At 38.3% G+C, this 18,160-nt stretch overlaps 1 protein-coding gene across 2 annotated transcripts in view; it reads right to left on the reverse strand.

The window, feature by feature from the left end:
• Nucleotides 1-4,421: 4,421 nt before the first annotated feature.
• rbm20 (RNA binding motif protein 20) overlaps nucleotides 4,422-18,160 on the reverse strand; it is a 132,066-nt gene continuing 118,327 nt past the window's right edge. For both annotated transcript variants that reach the window (XM_057842678.1, XM_057842677.1), the window contains exons 10-14: nucleotides 14,342-14,425; nucleotides 13,673-14,258; nucleotides 11,542-11,607; nucleotides 8,934-9,055; nucleotides 4,422-5,084 (exon numbers count right to left, since the gene is read on the reverse strand). In XM_057842678.1, the coding sequence (XP_057698661.1) occupies nucleotides 5,022-5,084; nucleotides 8,934-9,055; nucleotides 11,542-11,607; nucleotides 13,673-14,258; nucleotides 14,342-14,425 (921 nt within the window). In that variant the 3' untranslated portion in view covers nucleotides 4,422-5,021. The remainder of the gene's footprint in view (nucleotides 5,085-8,933; nucleotides 9,056-11,541; nucleotides 11,608-13,672; nucleotides 14,259-14,341; nucleotides 14,426-18,160) is intronic.

Below are 18,160 nucleotides of genomic sequence, written 5' to 3' on the forward strand. Positions count from 1 at the left end.
AGAAAAAAGTAATATAGATAAACTTACAATAAAGTGTAAAAAAAACCATCCATACTGTAAAAATACACATTTTTTGACTGTGTGATACTAAAAATTAAAATTTAGTAAAATCAATAAATAAAAATTAGGGCTGTCAAAATTATCGCGTTAACGGGCGGTAATTTTTTTTTTTTGGATTAATCACATTAAAATATTTGACGCAATTAATGCACATGCCCCGCTCAAACAGATTAAAATGACAGCAGTGTCATGTCTACTTATTACTTGTGTTTTTTTGTGTTTTGTCGCCCTCTGCTGGCGCTTGGGTGCGACTGATTTTATGGGTTTCAGCACAATGAGCATTGTGTAATTATAGAGCCTACCCACCAACGTCATAAAACCACGTGCTCGCTGTATGGTTCCGCCCACTTGTCCGTCATTTTGACTCTGTATTAGCACTGTTTTCAATCGATGGCGGAATTTAAAATGCATTTCATGGAAGACCCGGTGCTTTCTGATGCCGCAAACTCACTGGATCTGTTGCATAAAAGGCGTTATGAGGAAAAGCTTCGTTCTATACAGTCGCCAGATCCATATTTGATGCCCAAATCGATGTTTTTCGACCCACTGTCTTCGCCCTGTCTGCCTGACATCTGCTACGCTGATATTTACAATTATCTTGTCCACACAAAATCAGCCTATTCCCACGAAAATCTGAAAAACTTCAAGAGCTTGGAGGCTTATAAATACTTCGTTGCTGGTTGGGTGAAACAGGTCCTCGTTCGGCAGGAATCTATCTTGTGCTTGGAAAGGTGAGTTACGAAATTTTCAATTCAAAATCTTTTGTTATTGCTAACATCCACTGTCAAGTCTAATGTATTTCATGTCGTTTGTCAATGGAGTTAAGGCTTTTAATGTTTATATGGTTTAGCGATAGCACTCTCACGACATACATACGTGTATGTTGTCGGCGATTAGCCTAGCAATGATCTTAATTGTGGTTATTTGTCAGCCCCGTAGACGAGGCCAGTTTCTTTCACTTGGTACCAGCTAAATATTATTCAAAAAAATAACGATGGTGGAAGAAAGGGAAGTCACAAACATCTTGAATTTGAAACTATGTCGTACTACGTCGTATGTTGTCGGCGATTAGCCTCGCAATGATCTTAACTGTGGTTATTTGTCAGCTCCGTAGACGAGGCCAATTTCTTTCACTTGGTACCAGCTAAATATTATTCAAAAAATAACGATGGTGGAAGAAAGGGAAGTCACAAACATCTTGAATTTGAAACTATGTCGTACTACGTCGTATGTTGTCGGCGATTAGCCTCGCAATGATCTTAATTGTGGTTATTTGTCAGCCCTGTAGACGAGGCCAGTTTCTTTCACTTGGTACCAGCTAAATATTATTAAAAAAAAATAACGATGGTGGAAGAAAGGGAAGTCACAAACATCTTGAATTTGAAACTATGTCGTACTACGTCGTATGTTGTCGCCGATTAGCCTCGCAATGATCTTAATTGTGGTTATTTGTCAGCCCAAAACCCCCTAAGTATATCTTAAATGCATCTTACCGGATATAAAATGACTACTACATAGTCTGTGGTGATTTTTTGGTGCACAGTTTTCACGTCGAATTGCAGCCGTCCATTTCGCTCTCCTCTTTGGATCCCTCGGAATACGGTAAAACTTCAAGTCTCTCCTTCCATCTTCTCTGTTAGTGCAACCAACAGCCACACACGCCTTCACCATTTTGATTATTAATGTTAAGGAGCAGAAAAACACGCCGTAAATAGGAGAAATGTACGTAGCCGTAACAGGTTAACACTATGTTTTGACGGACAAGTGGGCGGTACCATTCAGGAGAGCGGAGCTGTGACGTCACGTGGGTAGGGTCTATCGACATCAACTATGGCGAGTTACTAGTTTATTTTTTGATTGAAAAATTTACAAATTTTATTAAAACGAAAACATTAAGAGGGGTTTTAATATAAAATTTCTATAACTTGTAGTTCTTAAAAGATACATGTCAGTACAAGTCTTTCTATCCATGGATTGGTTTAACAGAATGTTACTGTTAATGCCATCTTGCTGATTTATTGTTATAGTAAACAAATACAGTACTTATATACAGTATGTTGAATGTATATATCCGTCGGGTCTTATCTTTCCGTTCCAACAAAAATTGACAGAAAAATATGGCATATTTTATAGATGGGTTGAATTGCGATTAATTACAATTAATTTTTAAGCTGTGATTAACTCAATGCAAAATTTTAATCGTTTGACAGCCCTAATAAAAATAAATTCAAATTGGTTAGCAACATTAACTCAGCAAAAAAGTATGTTCCTCAAGGTCACATGCGCCTGGGGGGGCCCGCCCGCCCCACTATTTGAGAAGTAATTCCCTAACTGAAGGTGTGAGCACGCGAGAGCAGAGCAGAATTAAAGACGCCATGATTTTACTGAGATATTATCGCGTCCTTACCGTATTTTTCGGACTATAAGTGGCAGGTTTTTTTTCATAGTTTGGCTGGGGGTGCGACTTATACTCAGGAGCGACTTATGTGTGAAATTATTAACACATTATTATTGTATCATTTCACATGTTATTTTGGTGTTTTGGAGTGACACTGAAGGTTTGGTAAACTTGTTAGCATGTTCTTTATGCTATAGTTGTCGGAATAACTCTTAATAGCTATGGCCACGTTCGCGTTCTGCCTTTGGCAATGTGTGTTCAATTGTACTATTGACTTTTTTATATTGAAATGCATGCTTTTAGTTTGTGGCGCTTTCACACCCAAGAGCGCACTCGCACTTGTTTATGCGAAGAAGAGCGCTCAAACGCCGGAAGAAGATGGACAGCTACGCAGCGCCTGAGCGAGTGGGCGAGAGAGAGAGAGAAAAACACGGCTGCGAACCTACGCTCATTGTTTATGCTAGTAAAATATCTCTACAGAGGCAACACCTGTGTGCGTGATCTTTTCTGTTGTTGTGCGTCATCCTTCATATGTGGGCGGTCGTAATGTCTAGAGTCGTTTCTACAAGTTGCATAGCAGCAGTGTTTAGTCGGCGTGTTCTTTTTAGAAATATTACCGACAGAAAACAATCAGTACTAGCATCGGTTGTATGCCAGCGCGCTTCTATGTTGACCCCCTTCCGGTTTACGATGGGGACGTCACGCAGCCTTGCGGTCTAAAAATGGCATTTATACGGTACGCTATTGGCTAACTAAGATAGTAAAAGTCCGCTATATAATGCTAATGTTTACCAGATAGTTTCTGGTGCGCACCATATAGTTTCTAGTGCACATCAGATTGCTTAAATTTTGATTCCTGTTGATGTCCTTTTAGGGGCTACGGAAAAATACCCACTAAAAGTAAACATAATTATATATTATATAATATATTGTATATATACATATATATATATATATTTATATTATATATTTATAATATTCTATCTATATCATTATAATCTACAAATTAGTACCAAAAAAGTAGATCTCAGTTTTAGATAGGTTTGTGACGCCGTCATACATCGTAATAAGATAAATACGTAATAGAGGTGCTCCCCAAGTTACAACGTACCCGACTTACTTGATTTCCACTTTATGACGCTGGAGTCTCGTCCGCCATTTTGTCTCCAGTCGTTCCCCCACCCCTTTTTTTTTCATCATCCTTTTTCACTTCATGTCCCCACAAAAGAAATACCTCCCAGCATTGATGGTACGTACAATATCTTATTTTTTACTTCATTTTATCCGTATGACATGTTATACATGTCATTGGATATTTATTTTGAGATTCAGGGGGTATTTAGGGGTACTTAAAGGGTTCATTCTGACTTACGTGGAAATTCAGGTTACGTCCCCAGCGTAGAAACGGAACTCGTTCGTAACCTGAGGACTACATGTACAACATACCATTTTTGATTCAGGATTTAATGAAGTTTTGTTCTGGCGTCGGTGAAAACGATGAGCAAAGGAAATAGTCATATATTATCGGAAGAAGCTACACTGTCAGGTTTTGCACATTCCAGCAGAAATTAGGATTGACTCACTTTTCAACTGTCCTGCACCAACACTTGGAGACACCGTTTTACAACAATACGATTAAAAATAACAATATTAATAGTAATAATAGTAATCGGAGACAATGAGAAATGGTGCAGCATGCCATGTACCCGGTCTCTGTGTGATAAATCACGTCAATATGCAAGTTTTGTGAACGCCAAGATCAAAGTGTGATAATCAAATCACATATGTATACATTAAAAAAACTTAAGGATTACATTTTATAGTAGTGTGCAAAATAAATTTTCCTTGCAAACAATCACCAGTTATGCATTTTGGAAGTTTGATGACTGTACATAGTCCAGTTTATCCTACTAAATTCAAAATGTTGAGGCATTAACTTAAGCAAACAAAGCAGGCACTTGAAGTTGTTTATATTTAAAGTGGCAATAATACAAGGCAGACATGTTTTGCAAAGCTATTACATCAGTATTCTTCCACATTTTGAATTTTACCTGAAAAACGAATGTATTGCACACAAGATCAGAGTTCAAGAAAAGCTTTACAAAGACTCCAGTTATCAATAAATGGCAAGTATTACACAATGAGTTAGAAACTCAAAAATATACAATTAACCTGAGAATCTGCCTCAGTTTTAACTGAGTAAAAACATTCATTGGCATCATTTAAGTCACTTTGTAGTTGTTATTATAAAAGCCATTACTGTTGTTATTTTGGAAATTCAAAAAGGCCAAACTTGAAGTCCAATTTTATTTTGAAAGCAATTAAACTTGTAAAGTGTGTCAATATCCAAATTAAATAGAAAATTTGTTTTTTTAAAATACAATCCATCCATCCTTTTCATCTTTTCCTGTCATAAAACTAATAAATACCCTTGCTATACAGAGTATGTACAAAATTTAACACAATTATTATTATAATTCCAAGTATCCAACCATTATTCCAGTAATTTAATACAAGTGCAAGTATCCATATTGTTGAATTGTTGAAGAGAAATGGCACAATGTCACTGAGTGGTTGAAGGTTCAGCAAGGTTGAGGCTCTCTTGGGCCAGCTGGGACAGGTATTTCTGCACAAGTGGGGACAAATGTAAACAAAAAGATTTACTAAAAACTCGTTAGATAACCAAAGCTCTCTCTCCAGAGAAACCTTTAGAACCTCTTCCAAGGCACCAATTTTACAAAACAAATCTCAGCACAGCCAACCAAATAACAATATCCAAGAACTACCATATTTTTTCAGACAAAAAGTCACAGAAGCCAAAAATGGCATAATAATGAAGGAAAAAATATACATACGTTGCAATGGAGAATAAATAGCATTTTTATGTTGTAGTTTATTAAATTAAATTCAACCTCAAGTACAGACATTCCATTTGGATGGCAACTTAAAGTAGCGCGTTGCCCGACGTGGGGGACGAAGTTTACTTTCACAGGCTATTCTTCAGTGTTTAAAACCACACACCTCCAAGATACAGCTCCCTTGAAGGCAGCACACAGGGCGGCATCATTTACAGTGGGGCAAATAAGTATTTAGTCAACCATTAATTGGGCAAGTTCTCCCACTTGAAATAATTGGAGAGGCCTGTAATTGTCAACATGTGTAAACCTCAACCATGAGACAGAGAATGTGGAAAAAAAAAAACAGAAAATCAAATTGTTTGATTTTTAAAGACTTTATTTGCAAATCATGGTGGAAAATAAGTATTTGCTCAATGCCAAAAGTTAATCTCATTACTTTTTTATTTACCCATTGTTGGCAATATCGGAGGCCAAACGTTATCTGTAACTCTTCTCAAGCTTTTCACACACTGTTGCTGGTATTTTGGCCCATTCCTTCATGCATATCTCCTCTAGAGCAGTGATGTTTTGGGGCTGTCGTTGGGCAACACGGACTTTCAACTCCCTCCTCACCCCGTGGCGTCAAAATGATAACAAGAACGGTGAGCAAAAATCCCAGAACCACACGGGGGGACCTAGTGAATGGCCTACAGAGAGCTGACACCACAGTAACAAAGGCTACGATCAGTAACACAATGCACCGCCAGGGACTCAAATCCTGCACTGCCAGACGTGTCCCCCTGCTGAAGAAAGTACACGTCCAGGCCCGTCTGCGGTTCGCTAGAGAGCATTTGGATGTTCCAGAAGAGACTTGGGAGAATGTGTTATGGTTAGATGAAACCAAAATAGAACTTTTTGGTAGAAACACAGGTTCTTGTGTTTGGAGGAAAAAGAATACTGAATTGCATCCAAAGAACACCATACCCACTGTGAAGCATGGGGGTGGAAACATCATGCTTTGGGGCCAAGACGACTGATCTGTGTAAAGGAAAGAATGAATGGGGCCATGTATCCAGAGATTTTGAGTGAAAATCTCCTTCCATCAGCAAGGGCAATTGAAAATGAGACGTGGTTGGGTCTTTAAGCATGACAATGATCCCAAACACACAGCCACGGCAACAAAGGAGTGGCTTCGTTAGAAGCATTTCAAGGTCCTGGAGTGGCCTAGCCAGTCTCCAGAACTCTACCCCACAGAAAATCTGTGGAGGGAGTTGAAAGTAGGCCTGTCGCAATAACAAATTTTAGTGTGCGATAATTTATTTCATAAATTATTGCGATATGCGATATTATTGCACCCCCCCAATTAAAAAAAAGAATTACAATAACACTGTGAGAATACTGTATATATTATTAGATCATGTACACCCATTTAAACGCAATTATTGTTTACTCTTAAATTCAAAAATACTTTTTAGGAAATCACAACTAAAAACAATAGACCATGCCTCTTTTAAGTAAAAGACAACAATATTAATACTGTACAGAAACACAGAAGAAATAAAATGTGTTTTTTAAGAAAAACTAGAATTCCACAATAATTTAAGCATTTAGGCAAATTAAAACGTTTCCCCTCATAGCTTCTGCTATGGCGTTCCATGTGTAATACAGTGGTACCTCTACATATGAAGTTAATTAGTTCCAGGAGCTTGTTTGTAAGTCGAACTGGTCGTATGTCGAGCAGGATTTTCACATAAGAATACATTATAATTCCAATAATTCGTTCCACAGCCCAAAAACCCACACTACATCCTTAATAAATACTGCTGTACTATTGCAAATAGTAATTACAAAGAGCAAAACAAAGACAATATGAATAAAAATCAGAATAACAATTGTATAATAATAGCACTAATGACAATAATACAGTACAGTACCTGTAATAATGTAACGAATCGGCTGGTAATGTGGTGGACTTTTTTTTGCTGTACATGAACGCACCGCGGGGCTGACGGTGAGCAGGAGAGCGCTATTTTACTTTCTGTTTCGATCCTGGCGTCAACAGCAGTGGACACTCGGCAAGTTGATGGAATAAATGATTTGAAACCTGACAAAGCTGGCAATTTCTTTGACGATGTTACCACAATAAGAACTGTCACCTTAACTTATAAAGACTGGCGAACGGAGGGGGACCGCCGGCCGAGATCGGCATTCTACGTCTCAGTTCATGGATGCACACACCATGCTTATATTTTGCTGTCATTTACATCTTCATTTGAATGGTAAGCGTCACCTTTTCTTTTTTTTCTCCACCTGCACTAAACAAACTGCACTAAACTAAAAACAGAACTAAAATGCATTTTGCGTAGTTGGTAACAAGGAAGCCGAACTTTTAACAGCACGTCAGCCGCACGCGCGCACGCATGTGCACGCGAGGCGATAAATCGCAGCGGAAAAATTATCACCTTCATTTTTATTTACCGTGCGATAAATGGAATTATTGCATATTGTGACAGGCTTAGTTGAAAGTCCCTGTTTTCCAACGACAGCCCCAAAACATCACTGCTCCAGAGGAGATCTGCATGGAGGAATGGGCCAAAATACCAGCAAGAGTGTGTGAAAAGCTTGTGAAGAGTTACAGAAAACTTTTGGCCTCCGTTATTGCCAACAAAGGGTACATAACAAAGTATTGAGATGAACTTTTGGTATTGACCAAATACTTATTTTCCACCATGATTTGCAAATAAATTCTTTAAAAATCAAACAATGTGATTTTCTCTTTTTTTTTTTCCACATTCTGTCTCTCATGGTTAAGGTTTACCCATGTTGACAATTACAGGCCTCTCTAATATTTTCAAGTGGGAGAACTTGCACAATTAGTGGTTGACAAAATACTTATTTGCCCCACTGTATATGGCAGAAAACACTCAGGTGACTTGAAGCTCCGCTCTGAGATCCCCAATTCGGCCAACTTTCAAAATTGTCCGATATGCACGTTTGGGTGGTTTCAGTTAAGGCAGACACAGTTTTTTCATCTGTGTGATTTTGACAAGGATCAGATCACATTTTATGGTGATTTTATGCAGAAATGCCAGAAATTCAAAATGGTTCAGATACGTTTTCATACCACTGTATACACTACCGTTCAAAAATTTGGGGTACCCTTCAAAAGTTTCGGGTCACAAGTGACGGTAGTGTAAATCTGTATTGTAAGTCTGTATTGACTTATAATGACTTTCATACACTACGTTCAAAAGTCTGGGGTCACAAGTGACCCCAAACTTTTGAACGGTAGTGTATATATTTATAATTATAGTGTGCTATGTTACTAAAAGGGTAAACAATGCAGTCAAATCTTTTATGATAAAGTGTGTGGCTTATATTCTTTGGGGAACAATTGAGACTACGTCATCCTTGGCCATAAAGATAAACAAATAAGCAGTTATAACAGTACCACTCATGATGTTAACCTAGAGAAGCCAAGATTTTGGGAGGAGTTGTAGCCATTACTATAGGCCAAATTTGAGAGGGTTAATCAGAGTTCAAACAAAACAGTCAAAATGTTTGTGTAGATATATGACTGTAAAGCTATACACGAACAGGATCAGTCAGCTGGTTGAAGGACACTTGAATGCACACACCTGTAGGTTCCTATAATGCACAGTGCTGCGACAGTGACTCGTCTTAGCAGTCTCTTCACTGGTATAGAACAGTTCACAAAGTTTACAGAAGAAACCAGTCCTTGGCTCAATGAACTCCACTCCTGCAAAGTAGTGAACAATATGAAAGTTACCATTTTTAGTAAGGGAATTGCTGCAATGACTGATATAATGAATTGAACTAGAGCTGAAACAAATACTCCAGCACCTCGAGTAACTCGAGTTTAAAAACTGATCCGAGCAATTTTACTCACCTCGAGGAATCGTTTAATTTTGCCAGCTCTAAGCATCACGTTTTGCCCAGACTACTTTTAATGTGGAACAACGCGCTGATGTCACGTGCGAAGACGAAGAAGCAATTTAAAAAGAAAAAAAACTTACTGCAGCCGACAGTCGCTACAAACTACGCCGACGTTGCTAAAAACTACGCCCGCATGATGCTCGTGTGTTAGCAGGCAGTGTCCGATGCGTCTCATAGATATCGCATGCATTTAAAACTAGATGCAAAATGACAGAGTCGGCCGCGTCTAGGCAGAGTTAGTAAACAGCCGTCATCTTTAAGCAGTAGACTTCTCATGGCTAATAAATATAACGTTACTGTCACTCGCTCACGTAACGTTACCCCTTCGGAGGGCTAGGTTTCTATTGATTATGACCACTGTCGATGCGTGGCTAACGTGTCTTACATACAGGGTTTATTTCATCTGTAAAAACACAGCACTGTAGAGTGATGAGGGTGTAAAATTAAAACATAATAAAGCTAACTGTCAGTTTTAGCTCAGTAGTCATTGCTGAATAAAACACCAAGTAGCACTGGTCCCTAATGTGCTCCAATACAGCAGGCTTCATACATTTATTTTGAACACTGCAAAAACTCAAAATCCTATCAGTACTTACAGTTTAGACTAGGGCTGTCAAACGATCAAAATTTTTAATCGAGTTAATTACAGCTTAAAAATTAAATAATCGTAATTAATCACAATTAATCGCAATTCAAACCATCTATAAAATATGCCATATTTTTCTGTAAATTATTGTTGGAATGGAAAGATAAGACAAGATGGATATATACATTCAACATACTGTACATAGGGATTGTATTTGTTTATTATAACAGTAAATCAACAAGATGGCATTAACATTATTAACATTCTGTTGAAGCAATCAATGAATCGAAAGACTTGTAATTCTTAAAAGATAAATGTTAGTACAAGTTATAGAAATTTTATATTAACACCCCTCTTAATGTTTTCGTTTTAATAAAATTTGTAAAAATTTCAATCAAAAAATAAACTAGTAGCCCGCCATTGTTGATGTCAATAATTACTTACACAATGCTCATGGGTGCCTATAAAATCAGTCGCACCCAAGCACCAGCAGAGGGCGGCAAAACTCCATAAAACACAATTAACATGTGGGCATTTCACTGTACTGTCATTTAAATATGTCTGAGCAGGGCATGTGCGTTAATTGCGTCAAATATTTTAACGTGATTAATTAAAAAAAATTAATTACCGCCCGTTAACTCGATAATTTTGACAGCCCTAGTTTAGACTAACTTAAAACTTAACTAGAACTTAAAAATAGCTTGACATAAATGGAAATTAAATTGAAACACGTGGAAAAAACACGTAGCTTTCAAGTGATGTGTGTTATCAAGCGTAATTACATTTTTAGGTAACAAATATGTTTTTTTTTTAATAAAATCTAGAGGTTTTTTGAGTGAAAGCAGTGAATTTTTTTTTCTAGTCACATCTGAGATGCAATTGTTGGCCATTTTCAACAATGTACATCGAAAATAAAGACACTGACTGAAAATGGTTCAATATTGGATTAAATGTCTTTTTTCTCATGTTAATTTATAATTGCACTTTACCTAAAAAAAAAAAAAAAAAAAAAAAAAAAAAGTTTTATCCGATTACTCGATTAATCGATAGAATTTTCAGTCGATTACTCGATTACTAAAATATTCGATAGCTGGCAGCCCTAAATTGAACTTTCATCATATTCAATGGCACTTAAACGTGACCATTCACCATTGTGTAGTCACATTATACAGTGCCTTTGGTTTGAAAAACTGCTAATTTAATTTCTGCTGAGTTCGTTCTGGACAAAAAAAACAACTTGTCGAGGCATCATAGAACCAAAATAACTACGTTACTCATGGCAGACAGCTCTCGTGTCTGTGATCTATTGTTGCCACGCAGCAACGGCTTATGTAAGTCCCTATGCAGCATGTGCTGCGCCCCGCCATTCCAAGGCTAATAATAATATAAATACTCATCTCTCAGGGGTCCAGTTCACGAGCAGATCACGGAAATAGGTCAGCAAGTGGATGGCCAATTCCCGTCAATTAGAGTGCTAATGCAACAGGTTGTCAGTGCCGTTATTAGCAGTGTACATGATAAAGCTGTAACGTTCACACTAAGGCAGCAGACGCTAATGTCTGAGAACTTAAGGCTGCTAGAATGATTAACTACAAAAGGGATCAATGACTTCTTTCTATTTTGGGTATAGTCGGACAGCCTAATGGATTTGTTCTATTCCCAACTGTGGCCAACAGAAGTATAATGATATGTATCCACCTTACCTAAAGGGATGATGTGTTCAATGACGAGCCTCTCCTGCTCAACAGATGATGAGGGCGCTTCAATATCTGTAAAAAGTAAATTACTGTAATTTTCATACTATAAGGCGCACATAACTATCAGCCGCACACTTCAAATTTGGCACAAAAACAGCATTTGTTCATAGATAAGCCGCACTGGACTATAAGCCGCATCTGTCCTCACTATATTATGGGATATTTACACTAAAAGATATTAACCGGTAACACTTTATTTGACAGCTGCATCATATGACTGTCATAAGACCAAATGAACCACCATGAAGCTTTGAACCAATTGGCTGCAAAGCTTCATTGCTTCAAGAAGCTGGCCGTCACTGCTCCCTTGGGGGAGACAGTCACCCTCTGCTGCCACCTGCTGTCAACACTGTTGTCGTCCAACATGCCTCCTAGCCTGCATTGCAGCGCTACAGATGTAAATACCAATCAAAATTCATGTTCTGTGCTAATTATGTCTTCAGTTACTGTTCCAGTTGTTTCATTAATTGGTAGTTATGTTATGTGGTAACACTTTATTTGACAGTGGTGCCATAACACTGTCATAAGACCATCATACTTATGACATGACACTGCCATGAGCATTAATGAACGCTTATGACGGATGTAATTTTGTGCTATCCGGCAAATTATCTCACTTTTGAATGGATGTAAATGATCTGAGCTGGACAAAAATGCAGCTAGTGACATTATTTGCTGGATGACACTTAATGACATCTGTCATAAGCATTCATTAATGCCAATGACAGTGTCATATCATAATTATGATAGTCTTATGGCAGTCTTATGACGCGTTGTCAAAGTGTTACCTATTAACCAAAATAAGTCAACAAATGAGCCGCAATTGACTATAAACCACATGATTCAAAATTATGGAAAAAAGTTGCGGCTAGTTTTAAAATTACCGTACTTTTTATATATTTTTTTATTTTTTTATTTCACCTATATAAGAGTAATGGTATACAAATGTTAACTTTCAAATTCTGTGAGAGAAAAGCCTTTTTTTTTCTGTTGTACTGAACCCGCACCAAACCGTGTTCTCCGTACCGAGGTACGTACTGAACTGTGACTTGTGTGTATTGTCACACCCCTAATATCCTGTATATAGATATATTTTTCAATTTGCAGGTGAGGCTCTGAATCTCTTAGTTTTGCTCTAGTTGTTTTTATTTAAAAACATCACACAAGGTACACAGATATGCCATTCAAGAAAAGTTTAGGGCAAGTGACTATTTTTGATCATAAAAAAACTATTATTATATTGTAGCATCTACAAGGACAACACCAACTTGGTGATGATAATGCATACTCAACAGAAAAACTACATTATTTTCAATTCATTGTACCCACCTGGAGCCATGAACTGTATGCAAAAAAACAGTTGCCCGAGAGTTTAAGATGACGCTCTCCACGCTATATGCTGATGCTAACTTGAACGTGAATGCTATGCTAATGCTCCGAGCCACCGAGCATCGCCTTCGCAACGGCGTCACCACCCATTTACCTCCTCCTCCCTCCCAGGCAGCTGTGACAAAATCAGACAACTCGTGATTCATTCAACCAAATAGTAACGCCTATAGCGCGCCCCTTCACATCCTCGGTAACAGTAACGACGTTGCAAAGATGGGAAAAGTGATTAATTAGATTACTCACTGCTGAAAAAAACAACGTGGATAGTAACGCCGTTATACTCTAAAGCCGTTATTAACAACACTGCTGCCGACAGAGATATTTTTTGTCGGTCTCAGTTTGAAGTCCATAGGGGTGAATGGGGACATTTTTACTGGTCTGATTCAGTGACAATGTGATTTTAATGAGCAATGTGAATGTGTTATTTTTGTCAGATTTTTCTGGAATCATACATGGTACATTTTCGCCCCAAAAATATATTCAATCTTTTTTTGCCTTAATTTAGTGATTTTTAAAAAAGTATGTGAACGACGTAAATCGGCTGAAAATGTGAGACAAAATGCAATTTGATTTAATTTTCAGGGTAAAAAAGAAAACTTTGTTCATCCCTGGTGAACTATGACTTTTTAGCAATTCTGTCATTTATTGATTGATAAAAAATATTTAGTTATCATCAGGTGTAAAGTACCTTTTTTAAGAATGCCGTCCACCTTGTTGTGAGTTGCATTCGAGCTGGCCTCAATGTCCTGTATTATATCCTGGACCTTGCTGTCTTCTGATGTTTGAACGTTACTCTTTATTGCTTCTTCTTCCGAAGGCCCACTGTTGCTAACTTTAGCAACTGAAGACGTCTCCTCCAGTTTTACCTGAAACTCTTCATTGTGAAAGTCACTCAGCTTTGAAATTGGTGGCTCGGAAGTCACAGGACTCTTTTTGTGTTCTTCCATGATTGTCTCAGTTGTAATTCCTTTATCCGTTCCAAAGGTTTCTGTTGGGATTTCAGCGTCCTCACATGTCTTTTCCTCAATGGATTTGGTAATGGAGGTCTCCAACGCCACTAATGGGAGGGAAGGTGATGGTAAAGTCTCCACCATTGTTTGTGTTTGTTCTTCTGCAGGCGCTTCAGGACAAGCTGCATCCTCTTCCAGCCCTGGAAGATCCGGTTCTATAATAAGATCATCTTCTCCCACTTCATCAACTGTGAGAAATTCTTCCATGTTCTTGGGGTAACAACACTCGTCATCACTGGTTTCACCACTTTCCAACAGTTTCTCCTTTCAAAGTAATCAAGAAAGAGTATTTTAATAAACAGCTAAGCATGTTAACAGATATGATAACTTTTATTCTTGTTACTTACATTGTTAGTATGTTTCAAACGTTCAGCAGCATCTGTTGGCTTGTTGTCACCCTGAGGTGAGACCCGTTCTTTAGCTTGACCATCCTAAAAAGGAAAGTCAATTAGTTTCTAGAAAAATATCCAGCCATTCATTTTCAACACGGTATATCCTTGTCAGGATCACGGGGTGCTGGAGCCTATACAGAGATAGACAAACATTCACATTCCCAAAAGCTGCTTTTGCACTATAGGAACTAACAGTTCCCAGAACCCCTTGGGGGACGATGACTACATTTTGCGTGTTCGCACATGTAGGAACCAGGAACTCGAGTTTTAAGAACCATTTTAGTTTCTACTCTGAGTTAGGGACTTTCAGTGGGGCTGTAGGGACTCAATTACATAGGTGCATAAACTTCGCTATCAGTTGACAGGACACGGGGCTCGGGGCCGATCCGTAGGGGGCCTGTTCTTAAAAACTTAAAATTCAAATAATTTTCAAAACCAAAGCTGCTGGTGACCTAAAACCAAAACAGGCACCTCCCTTGGGCAGGCATATGTGAGCCCCCATGAGCAGCGTCAAAAACATTCAAAGTGGTTTCCTCATAAAATCCAGATTAATTAATTTTTATACAAGTATAACAAAATTTAAAATGGCTATAAAATTCTTAAGATAGATGCACAAAAATCACCAAATGCAGAGGTAATCAACTACCGTAATTTCCGGACTATAAGCCGCTACTTTTTTCCGTTCATTTTGAATCCTATAGTCTTATAGTCCAGTGCGGCTTAATTGTTGATTTATTAGGGTTAATTGGCAACACATGCCTCCTAGCATGCATTGCAGCACTACAGACGTAAGTAACAATCAAAATTCATGTTCTGTGCTAATTATTTATGCATTTACTGTTCCAGTTTCATTAATTGCTTGTTATGGTATTTGGTAACACTTTATTTGACAGCAGCGTCATAAGACGGTCATAACACTGTCTTAGTTATGACATAAGACAATCATGAGCATTACTGAATGCTTATGACAGATGTCATTAAGTATAATCCAACAAATTATGTTACTAACTCCATTTATGTCCAGCTTGGATCTTTTAAATCCATTCAAAGTGAGATAATTTGCCGAATAAAGCTAAATGATAACTGTTATAAGCATTTGTTAATGCTCATGACAGTGTCCTGTCATAATTATGTCTAATTGTCTAATCTAATTGTCTTATGGCGCCACTGTCAAATAAAGTGTTACCAAATACTGTGACTAGCAATTAATTAAAGAACAGGAACAGTAATTGAAAAATAATTAGCACAGAACATTTAAGAACGTATTTTGATTGTTATTTATATCTGTTGTGCTGCAATGCATGCTAGGAGGCATGCTGGACAACAACAGTGTTGACAGCAGGTAGCATAAAAGATTGACTGTCTCCCCCAAGGGAGCAGTGATGGTCAAATGAAGCTTCTTGAAGCAATGAAGCTTTGCAAACAATTGGTTCAAAGCTTCATGGTGGTTCATTTGGTCTTCTGACCATCGCATGATGCCGCTATCTAATGAAGTGTTACCGGTTATTATCTTTTGGTGTAAATATCCCATAATACAGTGAGGACAGCTGCGGCTTATAGTCCAGTGCGGCTTATCTGTTAACAAATGCCGTTTTCCTGTCACATTTGGTGGGTGGCGGGTTATAATCAGGTGCGCCTTATAGTGCGAAAATTACGGTATATTTTCAGGATCAATAGCAACTAGGGGTGTAACGGTATACAAACATCTCGGTTCGGTACGTACCTCGGTTTTGAGGTCAAGGTTCGGTTCTTTTTCGGTACAGTAAGAAAACAAAATGCAAAATATAAATGTGCTAGTTGTTTATTGCACACTTTTGTGCTTTCAACAATAGGAACATTAGCCTATAGACCCTACCCACGTGACGTCACAACTCCGCCCTCCTGACTGGTGCCGCCCAATTGTCCGTCAACACATCGTGTTTGCCTGTTACGGCTACGTACATTCCTCCTATTTACGGCGTGTTTTTCTGCTTGTTAACATTAATAATCAAAATGGTGAAGGCGTGTGTGGCGGTCGGTTGCAATAACAGAGAAGATAGACGGAGAGACTTGAAGTTCTACCGGATTCCGAGAGACCCGGAGAGGAGAGAGCGAGATGGGCTGCTGCAATTCGACGAGAAAACTGGGCTCCAAACGATTACCACAGATTATGTAGTAGTCATTTTATATCTAGTAAGATGCATTTAATATATATTTAGAGGGTTTTGGGCTGACAACCACAATTGAGATCATTGCTAGGCTAATCGCCGACAACATACACGTATGTATGTAGTGAGAGTGCTATCGCTAAACCATATAAACATTAAAAGCCCTAGCTCCATTGACAAATGACATGAAATACATTAGACTTGACAGTGGATGTTAGCAAGAACAAAAGATTTTGAATTGAAAATTTCGTAACTCACCTTCCCGAGCACAAGATAGATTCCTGCCGAATTTTCGTGGACGAGGACCTGTTTCACCCAACCAGCAACGAAGTATTTATAAGCCTCCAAGCTCTTAAAGTTTTTCAAACTTTTGTGAGAATAGGCTGATTTTGTGTGGACAAGATAGTTGTACATATCAGGGTAGCTAGCAGATGTCAGGCAAATACGGCGGAGACAGCGGGTCGAAAAACATCGATTTAGGCATCAAATATGGATCTGGCGAATGGATAAACTGAAGCTTTTCCACATAACGCCTTTTATGAAACGCATCAAGTGAGTTTACGGCATCCCAAAGCACAGGGGCTTCCATGAAATGCATTATAAATTGCTCGATCAATTGACACCATTGATAATACAGACACAAAATGACGGACAAGGGGGCGGAACAATACAGCGATCACGTGATTTTGTGACGTCGGTGGGTAGGGTCTATACAAAGCTAGAATTCTGCTCACAAAGTAGCGGGTATTTAAAGATAATAATCCAACAACAATTTGCCTTTCAGACCCTGCGTATTGGTCAGTTTTCTTTCTGAAAGAAAGAAGAAAAAAAGAAGTCCGTGCTAAAGAGAAAAGCAATCCCAATGACAAAGATTTTAACATGTATTTTACAAATGAAATGCCTCAATGAATCATTTTTTTCCCTTATGAACGGTTTTCAAAAGCTTTATTTGTGGATTTTCTCAAATTAAAGTGCCACACAGAAATTAGTAAATCCAATTGTGTAAGCAGGATCTTTGTATTATTCTTATTATTTAATTACAGGTGTCTTAGCTCATTTCAATTTATTTTATTTAAATGGGCTATTATTTATGTTATTATGTGTTTATATTTTACAAATGTGATGTAGTATTCATTTATATTGTATATTTTATGTTGCATAACTTAAGTTCCTATGTGAATATTAGTTCCTACTTGTTTTGTTGTGGTAGGAGGGTTTTGTATTGAACACGGGGCCGTGTTGGATATGATTATAGCAGAGAAGACAGCAGTAAATTAACAAAGACAAGTCAACTGTGCCCCGATCGACCACTCAAATGGACTCAAAAAGTGGGTTACGATTGCATATTAGTTTGAAAATCGATCGGATCCACCGTATTTTTACACGAGTGACTTCCGGTCTGCCCGATCCTAGCTAGTAGTATTGACGCAGGAGGGCTGCGTCTCGCGTCAAATAATAAACTCTGCCGTTCTTTTCGCGTGCGTCGCGTTGAGCCGCTTATGGGACGCGTCTAACACGCGGCCTCACTGCGACTGGTGAGCATTGGCTGATTAACTTTAACGCTGTTGTCGCGCCGTTGACGTTTCTGGGTTCTATACTGTCCCACCGTGTTCGTCCTCATTATAGT

This window comes from Corythoichthys intestinalis, chromosome 8, assembly GCF_030265065.1.
Source record: "Corythoichthys intestinalis isolate RoL2023-P3 chromosome 8, ASM3026506v1, whole genome shotgun sequence".
Lineage (NCBI taxonomy): Eukaryota > Metazoa > Chordata > Actinopteri > Syngnathiformes > Syngnathidae > Corythoichthys > Corythoichthys intestinalis.